Source organism: Micrasema longulum, unplaced genomic scaffold (genome assembly GCF_059751315.1).
Source record: "Micrasema longulum isolate JH-2025_06_02 unplaced genomic scaffold, ASM5975131v1 h1tg001512l, whole genome shotgun sequence".
Lineage (NCBI taxonomy): Eukaryota > Metazoa > Arthropoda > Insecta > Trichoptera > Brachycentridae > Micrasema > Micrasema longulum.
The window spans coordinates 469,191-482,839 of NW_028278696.1; the positions used below are offsets into that span (position 1 = coordinate 469,191).

Consider the following 13,649-nt stretch of genomic DNA (forward strand, 5'->3'; position numbering starts at 1 on the left):
GTTTATAAAACAAAGTAATCTGATTTATTCCTTTAAAATTATTTTACATATTATTATATTTATTATGCCATCTACCAACATGCATTACTTTTTGTCCGAATATCTTTCATAAAATAAATCAATTATTTTGTTCAATCTATCTTTCGTATGAATTTTAGGTAGATACAAATATTTATTCAATTAATAAAAACGGAAATAGTAGCTGGCAACATGTATCGCTGCTTATAGCTAACTTCATAGCAAGCGTCCTCGTGTTGACAAGGTCTTTATATTTTGAACATGGCCGCTGCCGATGAGGTTGCCCTTTTAGCTCTCGTTCACGGCTATCTTTTGAAAAAGGATAAAGGCTTAGCTTCAATTTATCAGAAAAAAACGAACGCGGTAAGATTCTTTTACTACACTTTATAAGGGTTTATTATAATCACGACGCAACCTCAGTAAACGGTTTCCACACGTGCAAGTCGGCTTGTCTTTAAACACGTGCTTTTCGTTTTTGACGTTTTTGCGTATTTAGTATATTGTATTTGTTAATTTTTTTGTTTATTCTTTCAGACAACTCTTCCTAAAGGATGTCCTAACCTCGAAGAAATATATTCACACTTCCAAAAGACTTCTAAAAAAAAGGTTCCACCAGTAAAAGCTGAATCAAGGTATTTAAATTATATATTTTGTCTTTTAATTCATTATATCTCAGTTAGCTTGCGGTAAATTTTGTTTTCGCGCGGTTGTGTTCATGCCCCTCTAAAATCGCCGTAGTTTCAGACGTTCCTTGAGAATTCACCGACGTTTTTCATTTTATTATTATATATCATTCTATACGATCTACTGAACTTAGTTATCAACAATAAAAAACAGGTAGTTTCTTACACTTCTTACGATATAATACATTTAAATAAATTAACCTCTTTTATACCCATAACCTCAAATACAAGCCATGTGGGTGTTGTCAAAATACAAATCTGGTACCCACTGCCTCAATGCCCTCAATACAATGAATCAAATAACAATCCAACGTGTTCAAAACGCGTAGTCGAATACTAATAGTTTTATTGAAAATTACATGTGATATTGATTAAAGTTTCTCACATGGCCAGAAAAATCTTAAGACAAATTATAGCAATTCCGTCAATTTTTAATTTAGGCTTTTGAGGAATATCCTGATAATTATTCGTACTTTTGTTTATCCAAATTATCTTCATACATGTACATCTTCATGCATGTATATACATGTAATTTGTGCTTATTGCTAACACAGATATTCAAATTAAGTACTCTGAAATAAACTAAAAAGCAATTTTATGCCATAATTTCAGTATAAAAGAGTTATATATCATAGTTTAATATTATAATGCCATCACGTCAACTGATTTAAGTGCTAATTTTTTTTATAAAACCATTACAATACCTAGATGTGTGTGTTAAAATTGGTTCCACAGATATTCAAAGATCTCTATCTGTACATGCGTGGACTTCTAAAATTCTGTACTGAGGGACCGTCACATAAATTTTAAAAAAGACATTTGCGTTCTTATGTTTTACCATTTAGTTTTGAGGACCATTTTCAACAAGTTGTAAATAACTCACTATTTGAAAATGGGAATCAAGTTGGGGTAGAGTGGGATTCGAACCATGGACCTTTGAGCTGTGAGCCCGAGACAATAGCCACAGTACCACAACCCGATCCAAACAAGCCTTAAAGGAACTAAAGCACTTACGCAGTTCCAGAATCAGACAAAGCGCAGTTTATTTTATACCAGTTCGCGCATAACTGCGCAGCCGAGAGGTTGTGTGTGGGGTTGTTACAATTTTTTGAAAGTTATTAATGAATGAACATCAAACTTATCTCAGATCGCTACAATTAAAACAATAAACCAATAAAAACATATTGTAGTTATTTAAAGGTTTGGCTTATAGCTGATTTTATTAAACAAAAGGAAAATAGATACTGATTGTTTAGAGGTCAAACTTTTAGGGTAGCATTGGCATATATCTGTGTGTGAAAGGAAAAATGGAATGAGTAAGAAAATCGAGTTTTGTGTTAAGTATGCAGAGTGGTTCTTTAGATACATATCTACCGAGGAAAAATGAGATGAGTAAGAAAATTAAAGAAAATTGGATTTTATTTTGGAAAAGGACAAATGACATGAATAATTATTTCAAATATTTGGCAAGGATTAATGGAATAAGTTTACTTATTCCAGTGGAGCGTATTTTTTTAACGTTTAGTTGGCAAGGAACAATGACATAAGTCAACTCGGTTCTATGTTCTTTTCCGCTTTTGACCATATTTACTCTACTCTGTCGGCCATTTCGTACAAACTTCACATAAATTCGTATCCTTTATGAGTATGAAGGGATACAGGTGACAAAAAGTTTTTGCCAGTAGGCTTAACTCTGGCCACCGTGTACAAGATGTACGTACAATTTAAAGTCCTTGGATATATCTCTACCCTTTGAAACTATTTAATTTTTCTGAAGAGGCAAATCCAATGAACTATTGCAACTAAAACCATGCTACGATAGTCCAGTGCCAATAAATAAAGAGAAAAAAAGACAATGTTTGATTATGTCCAAATGCTTGCAGACTGGCTGGATTTCCTCCCTAGGGAGTTGTTCATATTTAAATTTATTTCAACAGAGAGGGAAAAAGCTTTCGAGAAGGGAATATGGAAGTCTAGGCATTTACAGGGCTTATGACCTGTCATTGGCTGGTTTAAGTGGCCACTTTACACACTGTGTAACATTCACCATTCTGCCCATGAATTACTACCTGGTAAAAGAAGAAGTATAAAAATTGGAAAATTGTTTCCAGGCGTTGCCTAGTAGGTGATTTGGTTCAGCTGGATGAATCTCACCCACGTGATAAAGGTTTCAGCTCTTTCACTTCACAAAAGTCAACAGATGGAAGAGTTGAGGAAATGTGGATGTTCAAACATGGGCAGAATGGTGAATGTTACACAGTGTGTAAAGTGGCCACTTAAACCAGCCAATGACAGGTCATAAGCCCTGTAAATGCCTAGACTTCCATATTCCCTTCTCGAAAGCTTTTTCCCTCTCTGTTGAAATAAATTTAAAAAGAAAAAAAGACCTTCGTATTTTAAACCTAATTGATAATGACCGTCACGATTTTTTCAAAACCTTAAAAGACAGTTCTAATGTGCCATGTATATAAATTATTAATTATTTTTATGAAAATTAATATATTTATATATACAAGTATAAATTATTTTATCTTAATGAATATAAGCGAAGTCTTTTGAATGTACCCACATAATAAAAAATAGAATTAAAAGGATATTTTTTTCTTATCCCATTCTTCACCGTGAGCTCTTTTACTTATGTTATCTGAATCCCATCACATATCAGATCTCTGATCTGTCTGAGATAGGAGTGGAGTTTATGTGACGAGATGGGATTAATAATTATATAAATATATTGCACTCTCTGAATCGCAAATCTGATCACCTTTCCTTTATATAATTATTAATCTTTATAATATAATAATAATTATATTATTATTATTTCGAGTTGGTCTGTGGCCCAGTGGTAGTGTCGTGGACTCTGAGTCTAAGGTTCGAATCCTCGCTCCGACACCACTTGATTCCTATTTTCAAACACAAGCCGCTTAGGCTTTCTTGAAAATAGTATTTACAAATGGAAATACTAGCAAATGCGAGATTGCACAAATTTGTTAAAAAATATAATATACTCGAATATACACATTTTTAATACCACGTCTATATGATCCCGTACCCTATGCACCATTTAAGAGTAAATTTGATTCAATTTTTTTTTATTTATCGGTTTTGATTCGGTATCAAATGACATAAGTGTCCATTTTAATAATTGATGACAGAATATTTGGAAAGGAACACTGGCATAAGTCAGAAAAATGTAATAAATTATTAAGTTACACTATTTTAGGTTACATTTAAAATTAATATACATTCTCGAACCTACTGGTACAAAAATTCAAAATAATAAAGCCGTTTACGATTTGTGGGATATTTCATAAAAAACTGAAATTCTTCAATTTTGTTTTAGCTCTCCTGAAAACCTGCATTTTTTTTACTCATTCCGTTATTCCTTCATCTGTGTGCGAAAGGAATAACGGAATGAATGGTCATATTTGCTTCCCCGTGATTTATTTTATTTTAATTGGAAAACCCAACAGTTCTACATATTTACAGTCAACATTAAGAAATATTGCATGGTCTCAGAACCAATAACAGTTTTCCGGAATTTTCCATCTTTTCAATTTTGGGGTTTGCCAGTTTTAACCACAGTTTCGGGCCGAAATTGGCTGAAACTTCGGCTCAGCTGAAACCTGCGGTCAGGATGTGTCAGATCGTTTGGCTGTACTCGGGTGCATCTTATGGCCACCTGTGACCTTTGGTTTGTTTAGGCTTTCGGCTGGTGAGTGTTGTCAGCTGTCACGTTGTCGGTCAGTCAGTTCTCATGCATCAAATAACAACTATTTTTACAGAAGTATCCCAATTATACATTGCTGTTCATGTCTAAAAAATAGGGTCTTTTCAAGTTTATTTTTATTTAAATCTTAAAATAGGGCACACATATCATACATATTGTTATGTGTGTTCTAATAATAACATTGCAAATATATTTAATTTATAAATTGTTTATCACATATGTCTTGACCATTATTTTAAATTTTGATATGTTTTTTTTCTTCATAAATATTTTTTTCCATTTCGTAATACTTTTTAATTGCTTTAAATAAAATTGAATTTTGTGACTTTGCCTTTTTCCTAAATGGAAGTCTAATTTTGTTCTTTTCTCTAGTATTGTGATTGTGTTCATGCTGGTTCCGATCAATTTTTTTTCCAAAATTCTGTTTTTTTATTAGAGTTTATAATTTTATGAACAAATATCATTGTATTGTAAAATATTCTTTGTTTATATGTTAATAATTTCATTTCATTTACCATCGACTTTACCCTCGTATATCTGTTTTTTTTCAAAATGATTCTAAAGGCTTTATTTTGTAATACAGTTAGTTTATCTATGTTTTCTTTGTTTGATAAAAATAAAATGCTACTACAGTAGTTAACGTGTGGTTCAATAATTGCTTTGTAAATAGTTTTGCAGGAGTCCTTATCAATAAATCTTCTGATCCTTCCCAAAATTGATATTTTTTTTGCAATCTTATTTATTACCATCTTAGCGTTTTGGTGAAATGTAAGTTTTGAATCCAACATTACACCTAAATATTTAAGTTTATTATTATTATTTGTTATAAGCAGGCAGTCTTTGCTGATGTGCTATATGCACATATAGGTGCTTTGCTATATCTCGTGTACTGCTTTTTGTCTTCATTTTTAAATAAGCCAAAAATACAATGGTAACAGGATTAATATTACTTCATGCAATGTCGGATAAATTTTCTGTAAGGGTATAAAATATACATATTTTGAATTACCGAAAACGAGATGTCTCGCGCCCTGTGGGAAAAACGACACGAATGACTTTTGAGCGCCAAACGACGTGATGCCAACTGCGAGCTGTTTTGTATATGCTCATTTTTAAACTCGAAAATTATAAATCAAGACATGTTTTGAATACATTGATAGTTATATAATTCAAATCTTAAAAATCCGCTTTAAATTTGTGCTGTATTTTTGACATTATTTCCGACTTGTGAATATGCCGTATTACAGGTATTGGATTTTTTTCCATGCAAATAATTAATCATTGTACTGCCATTGTCTAACATAAAAAATAAAAACTTGTCTGATGATTTGCTAACAATAGTTAATAAGTTTAAAGCTCCTATAGCGTACATTGAAGAATTGTTACATATAATTTATATGTGTAACATAACAACTAAAAAAAAGCTAAAAATAAACTAATTTACGCATCAAATTTTATCTTTTTTATTTCATAGTGTATTTTATTTACAAAAAAATTAAATGCAAGTGTTCTTATAATTTAGCCAAATATAAAAATTTTTGTGGCCATTTTCAATGAGTTGTAAATAACTCACTATTAGAAAATTTTGGGTTAGAGTGAGGTTCAAACCTCAGGACTTCTGATCTATGAGTCTGCAACATTAGCCACGGAACTACAACACGATAACAGCCTAATTTTGGGCATTTTGATGTGACTCAGATGTGAACTTATTTAAATAAATTTCGGTTTCAGCCAAAACTACAACAGAAGCTGAAATTCAGTTTCGGCTAAAAATCTTAGCTAAAAATTTCAGTCGCTCACTATAAACAAGTCTATATACGTTTTCCACAGTGAATGATCAATAATCATAGTAATATTTGGCTAATTTATGTAGCGCCATTTTTGTGAAGAACCACCTCAGGGGCGCTACTACATATTAAACATTCTGATTTTAAAATTGAGGGTATAATAAACAAAAGAAGTGAGATCTGATCGGACTGGGACTGTCGATGAAAAAGTACGAAGGCAATTGGTTCCAGACACGGGCTGGCAACAGCGAAAGTACAATCTCCGAATCTAGCATTTGGGCAGTGTCAGAGTTTGACAAGTTTTGCTCTACCTAATTCAAATGAATCAGCATTAACTTTGTGGAATAACATGATTAAATGTATTAAATTGAACACTTTGTCTTAAGACCACTTAGCTTATTTTGAATCTCTACTAGTTTTGGAAAGCACAGATCTTTCAGTCTCCTGGGGGAGGTGCCAAAGAAATTAATAAAAAAACTAATTTTTATACCATAATTTCTACAAACAAATAAAACATACCGTCACATAACAGCAAAAATTCAGTTAATTAATTTATTATTTTTACCCATGCATGCATAATACATTTGTAATAGAGATTTTAAAAATTATTATTAAAAACTTGTTTAATTTTAAAAAGAAATCAAAAACAAATTCAGGGAGACATAGTAGCATGAAGGTTGGATACCCCTGATCTACAGGTGTTATTATAAACTTGTTTATCTCAAAAGATCTGTGCTTTCCAAAACTGGTGGTGCTTCAAAACATCAAAATAAACTCAAGTGGTCTTAAAACAATTGAATTAATTTTATTGAATAGAGGTCCGATAGATAACTTTGACAACTATGATTCACCGTGTTTACAATATTTTTTTAATAATTATCTTTGTCTTTTATGTTGAAATTGTTCTATTCGTAAAATAAATGTACCTAATTTTAAAATATCATACCAAAAAGTGTAGAATGTTTTTGATATTTGAAAAAAGGAATTTATTCTGTTTCTACCATTTGTAGAACACCTTCCCTCTTATTGTTATTTGATAATGAAATCTCTTTCAGTTCTGAAGATTCTTCTGAAAATGAAACCCCACAAATAAAGCCTGGGAAAGTCAAAACTGTCAATGGCAAACAACCATGTCCTGTTAAAAATGCAAAAAAAGAAAGTTCCGATGACTCTGATGACAGCTCAGAGGATGAAAAACCAAAGGTTTGTTTAATATTTCTTTAATGCTTTCTAACAATGTAATTCTTCTTGATTATTTATTTTCTGTGCAGTAATAAATTTTATGATGATATAACTAATATTGAAAAAAAATATGATAAACATAATTTGTTTCGTCACTACCACTGATTATTTACAAAAAAAATATTTTATAAAAATGTTCATTTCACAATTACAAAATTGTGTTTCTTTTTTAGGTGGCAGCTCCTGTTAAGCCTTCAATTAAAAAGAAAGACGAATCTTCAGATTCTAGCGATGACAGTGATGATGAACCTCCAAAGAATGTTCCTCATTCGGCACAAAAGAAAGTTCAGCAAACACCAAAAACAACCGCCACTCTGGTAAAGAAACAGGAAAGCGATAGTGATTCTTCCGAAGAGGATACACCGCCGCCCAAAATCAAGGCACAAGGTGGTAAAATCCCTGCCCCCGTTGCCAAGAAGGCAGAATCAGATTCTGACGACAGTGATGATTCCAGCGAGGAGGAGATTTCTACAAAACCTCCTGTCAAGGCTCCAGTCAAAGTTGCCAAAGCTACACCCGCTAAGAAAGCTGATTCTGACACGGACTCGAGTGATGACAGTGCCTCCAGTGAAGAAACTCCCAAAAAGAAAGTCACCGGTCCAACTGTTGCAGCAAAAGCTCCAGCCAAAAAAGAAGAGTCGTCGAGTGAGGAAGACTCGTCTGATGAAGACGAAAAGCCTAAGAAGGCTGCCAGCAAACCAGTGAGTTTTTTAATAGATGTCTTCATTCGTTCTATTACATTATTTAGTGTTTTAATTTTTAAGTTAATAAATTGGAGATGCTAGATTATCATTTTCCTATTCACACCCAGTGGTGCATGGAGTACACTGCAGTGATACTACAATAGCAAAGTATCTTGTCTATTTAGGCAAAAATATAATGTTATGTCGACTTTGCCAGGAATGGATCCTGGTACCTCAAGCATGGTAGGCAACGGCTCTAACCAGTAACAGTGTTAACTTATCACCACCTGATTTCCCTTTTTGATTTGAAAACAATCTTTTGGCACTTTTTCATTTAGGTCGGTATTCTTCTTCCATTGGGCATTGGGAGATTTAAGATTAAATTATGTAAATTTGAACTAAAAAGAATAACTGACTTAGTGAATTTTGTCATTATAAAAGTGATAATCTGGACTCACAACCCCCCACTGTCATAACGTCTTTAGAATTAGTGAACTTTTGTACACATTTTTAATGATGATAACTAAATGTATTGAGACATATCAATGATATTTCAATTGTTTCGTCACTACCACTGATATATATTGTAATATATTTCTATACACATTCCAATTTGTGTCTGAATGTTAATGTGCTATTTTTATTACAGGTGGTCAAAGCAGTTCCTATCAAGAAGAAAGAAGAGTCGTCAGATTCAGATGATAGTGATGATGAAGAATCTACCCCGAAACCAGCGAAGGTTGCCGCTGGCAAAAAAAGGAAAGCGGAATCTTCCAGTGATAATGACGATGAAGAAGATGACGATGGCAATGTCAAGTCAACTCCATTCAAAAAGGCCAACTTTAATAAATCTAATGAAAATGGAAATGTGAGTAATTTTACAAAAAAGTCACTGTTATGGAGCGTAAAAAGTTTACTGATTTACTGATTTCAATGGCCTATTATTAAATACTGATAGTTAATCTTTCTGTTATACCGTTTATGCGTCATTTACACTCCTCGCCAACATTTCAAACGGCATTACAGGATCCATCATTCACTCTGATGGACCTTACAATGCTCGCCAAGAAGACGCGGCATAACGGCCTCTGTGGTGTTATAGCTAAGACGCTGGACTCCATACAGAAGTTTCCGGTTTCGATTCCCGGTGAGAACACAAAAAGTGATTTTTCTCAGGCCTGGGTGTTCCGTGCTGTAAATCACCACTATAATTGAGCCTCCTGTCCTGTTATGGTGCATGAAAAATCAAGCAGAATAAAATGCTTTACCATTTCATTGTACCACTGGGCCCCGATTATAACGAGAAGTTAACAGTGTTATCTTCGGCTCTCTTATAAAGCAAAATCAAAATTGATGTTTGAAAATGTGTATATTTGTGAGACAATGTTGTCAGTAACCTGTAATTGAACAAGTTTAGAAAAAAAAATGTATATTCATTTTATTTTCCGTACAGAAAACTAGATATAATTGAAGATAACTGTTTACTTCATTGTAATACAGGCCCTGCTCCTGTGGTGATGTTTTCAACAAATCTATAAAGTGCCACACAGAGAAAAATAGCTTAAGAGTGTATTCATTAAATTTCTTAGTGAAATTCCATGTTTTTGTGGTAATTAATATATTATTCTCACTTGGCATAATTTCACTCGCAGGCAATTTCCAATAAGAATTCAGTTGATTTTACTACTCCGAGTCCCGGGGGTAACAAACAAGAAATAAACAGAGGAAATAAAAATACCCCATTCAGACGTGTTGTATCCGAAGTGATTCCCGTGGACCCTCGTCTCTCGGACAACTCCTTCGAAGGAAAGGTAAATGCCCCAGCACCGGCCTAGCCGAGCGCAATACACCGTGATTATCAGTGCGGTGTCGCGGACATGTTTGGGCATTTACTATCTCTATCGAGTTTCTCCATCGACGCGCATTATTTTCACGATGTATTGTGTAGGTGATATTAATTAGGCCTTTTTCCTTATCTTAAGGAGGACGAAGAAGATGGTGAGAATGGCGACGAGCAAAACAACAGGAGCTTCGGAGGAAGAGGCGGGGGAAGAGGATTCGGGGGTGGGCGAGGGTTTGGTGACCGCGGGAGAGGAGGCAGAGGAGGCTTCGGTGACCGCAGGGGGGGTGGAGGGTTCCGCGGGGGGCGTGGTGGAGACCGTGATGGTTTCCGCGGTGGCAGGGGTGGGCGCGGGGGCGGCGGCTTCAGGGGAAATGACCGTGGGGGTGGCTTCAGGGGAGGATTTCGAGGGGGGCGAGATGGAGACCGCGGCGGAAGAGGGGGTGGGGGAGACAGGGGAGGAGACAGAGGGGGATTCAGGAAATCTTGGGGTGGCGAGAGGGGCGGGCGGGGCGGGGACAGGGGGGGAAGAGGAGACAGAGGCGGTTTCAACCGAAGCTTTGGAGGAGATTCAACACCCCAAAACAAGAAGATTACGTTTGACTAAATATATAGGATAATCATATATGGTAAGTTCATTATGAAATTAGTTAACTCATGATTTATGACAATTTGTCTGTAGATATAATGAATGCACCCACCCTTTTCCTGAAACTGTTTATAAAGACTTGTTTCTTTCTTCAGCTAGGCATATTCACTATCAATTTTTATAACTTACTAAAACTATTAAACTTTAGAGGAAATTTAATATTTCTTTACAATCGAACTGTGAAAATAACAGAACAAAGACATTTTAAAAACTGCCACTCATTGCATTGTCAATTTGTGGTCAATCAAATGCAAATGGTCACTTAAATCAACTGATTCCAGTTTCCCAGCGTGACAATGAAGAAATCGTGGTTATACAAGTAAAAGTGACCATTTGCAAAAATGACTAAATTAAGATTATCGACTTTTTGACACCGTATTAGCATAATGCTTTAATGGTAAAAATGCCAAGTCAATCCGACACTCCAAAAAATTTTTTTTTTTTTTTAATGTGTGATTATTTTATAGAAGCTCAAAGATTTTTGATTAGTAAAACTGACCAACACACATGGTCACTTTTATTAGTAAATTTAAGATCCAAAGAATTGACCAAGTAACATTATTCATGTAGGTAGATGTCACTAGTAAAGAGTTAGTAGTAAGTATTTAATAAGTTAGTATACGTTTTGTATTTGACAGATATGTTTTTTTATTAAAAGTTCATTAATATAATTTATTCTTTAGATTATTATGTAACACTTTTTAATTATTTGTTCTTTTTCATTTATTTTGTATTTCTGTGTTTATTTAACCTTTATAAATATTAAAAAAACCTCTATAAATATTATAAAATAAACTAAAATACTACCTCCCTCAATGAACGAAACAAAAATGTGTATCTGCAAAATTTCATGACAAATTTTACTGGCAAAATTGACCAAGTTTTTAAATTTTTTATTTTATTTAAAGGTGATATTGTTTTTGTAAAGTTGAAAGTACCGTACATATAATGTACAATTATCAACCAGCTACTTGAAAAATCTGATCTCAGCAACGAATGTAGCTTCAGTTTGGTGCATGACTATTTTGCTAGCCCTTAACTTCTGTGTCAATATATTTAATGTCTTTTTTTTCACCACAACAGGCCAGAAGGCCCAATTACAGTGGTGAATTACATCACAGAACACCCAGGCTTGAGAAAAATCACATAATTTTTGTGTTCTCACCGGGAATCGAACCCGGAACCTTTCGTGTGTGAGTCAAGCGTCTTGACCACTACACTACGGAGGCCGCCCCTTTTTTTTATTTAATAGCTGTGCTTTTGTTTTCTGAGTAACAAAGAAATGCACCCTCTCCAATCATAGTCGGTAAATGTTTTTTTTCTACTTTTCAGTCTGTACGTCATTTATTTAAATTGCATCGTACAATCAAATGATCTAATTTTTACCGCTTTAAGAACACATTATTTATATCCAATTTCTCATAGCACTGAACTTGCTGTTTAAAAATGGCTCTCCCATTTACATGACGACTTAATATTGTAGTTATATACATTTTATCAACACTACTATTGGCAATAAAATTATGAATCCACCTCTTAAAACGATATGTTATATTGTTTCCAGAAAGGTGCACGAGGATCATGGGGAGAGCGAGCTAACCTAGATCTCAAGCATACCAGAGGAAAGGGATTCAAGCATGAAAAAACTAAGAAGAAACGTGGTGCTTATCGCGGTGGATCTATCGACGTCTCCGTAAACTCCTTCAAGTTTGAGGACTGATAAATTATTCCTTCTAAGTTTCTACGAGTCAGAAATGATGTTTCCCATTTAGCCGATGCAGTGATTATTGTGTGGAACTTTTAACTAAGAATTTATCACCCGAAGTTTACATGCCCATATTACTAATTTATAGATTCACCCATGAAATATTGTATCGAAGGTTATCTTATTTTCCCAAAGGCTACCTTTGTTGAATGTCAGTTGTGTTTTGAGATTGTGTAAATATATATAAGTTGTGTTTGTGAAGACAGAGATTTTGAACAAGGAAATGTAGCCTCATTCCGCATCCATATAAATACTATTTTTCCATTGTTTATTTTTTTACTTTACATTTCACAATATGTATGTAAATCATAAAAACTTGCTATTTAGTATCATTCTCAGATAAATATTTATAATATTACTTTTCGTATGAAGCAGAGAAAGGTGATGAATGTTAATATTGAAAATATTTTTTAATTGTTTTAAGGGTAAAAACTGACGGAAAATGTAAAAAATAGAATCTAACATGACTGTACAAGTTATTTGTTAGAATATTGTTTTACATTACATGTAAGTGTTGACAGAAGTTTTTAATGATGCAAAATGGTAAATATAAGTGAAAATTCCTAAATGTTATTCTTTTATTAAAATATATTCCCCTACATTATAAACTAGTTTACTTTCAAGGTGATGAACTCAATGATAGCAAAGCAGAAAAGGGTGCACTAATATTATGTACCTAAAACTATATACATATATCGCACTGTGAGTGTAAGTTGTGGTCCTGTGGCTAGCGTTGCGGACTCACGGATCAGAGGTCCGAGGTTCGAGCCCCACTCTATCCCAACTTGCTTTCCATTTTCTAATAGTGAGTTATTTACAACTCCTTGAAAATGGACACCAAAATTGAAATATTTAGGCAAATTATAAGAGCGCTAATATTTATTTCTACAAAAAATATATCTAAGGATGAGCCTGATACTTTGAAAAATTTCAATATTTCGCTGGTCTGGTTTAACCTTAAATCTCCTCGGCAAGTGATTTCCAATCTTTTTTGTTTCGTAAGGGAATTGAACTCCTTTCCACGAGGTATGAAGATGGAAAAACTTTTTTGTGATTGTCCATAATGCGTGATAGGTAGTCTCTTGAAAGCCAAAATTGCTGATATCCCTTTCTTTTTGGTGATTATACCTATCAGTTCTTGTAAAATGACATCTGTTTCTTCAATGTCACTATTTGGATTTATAACCCATTGTGCTTATTTATTTTCGGACTTATTCAGAAACACATTTGCTTACAATACATACTGGTACAA

The 13,649-nt window shown here is 33.8% G+C and overlaps 1 protein-coding gene across 2 annotated transcripts; it reads left to right on the forward strand.

The window, feature by feature from the left end:
* Positions 1-264: 264 nt before the first annotated feature.
* LOC148275100 (uncharacterized) lies at positions 265-12,965 on the forward strand. Of its 2 annotated transcripts, none has more exons than XM_088236143.1 (7): positions 265-381; positions 553-650; positions 7,274-7,421; positions 7,634-8,161; positions 8,793-9,011; positions 9,796-9,954; positions 12,197-12,965. In XM_088236143.1, the coding sequence occupies exons 1-7, from the start codon at positions 280-282 to the stop codon at positions 12,350-12,352; spliced, it is 1,410 nt and encodes a 469-aa protein (XP_088092269.1). In that variant the 5' UTR covers positions 265-279; the 3' UTR covers positions 12,353-12,965. The 2 variants fall into 2 exon arrangements, with proteins under 2 accessions (XP_088092269.1, XP_088092268.1); XM_088236142.1 differs by lacking the exon at positions 9,796-9,954 and adding an exon at positions 10,126-10,612.
* The last annotated feature ends 684 nt before the right edge of the window (positions 12,966-13,649 follow it).

Excerpts from the sequence above, each read along its gene's own strand:
- LOC148275100 (XM_088236142.1), top strand. The coding sequence starts at position 280 with ATGGCCGCTGCCGATGAGGTTGCCCTTTTAGCTCTCGTTCACGGCTAT. Across the intron at positions 8,162-8,792 it reads AGAAGGCTGCCAGCAAACCA|GTGGTCAAAGCAGTTCCTAT; the intron begins GTGAGTTTTTTA and ends TTTTTATTACAG. Across the intron at positions 9,012-10,125 it reads AATCTAATGAAAATGGAAAT|GAGGACGAAGAAGATGGTGA; the intron begins GTGAGTAATTTT and ends CCTTATCTTAAG.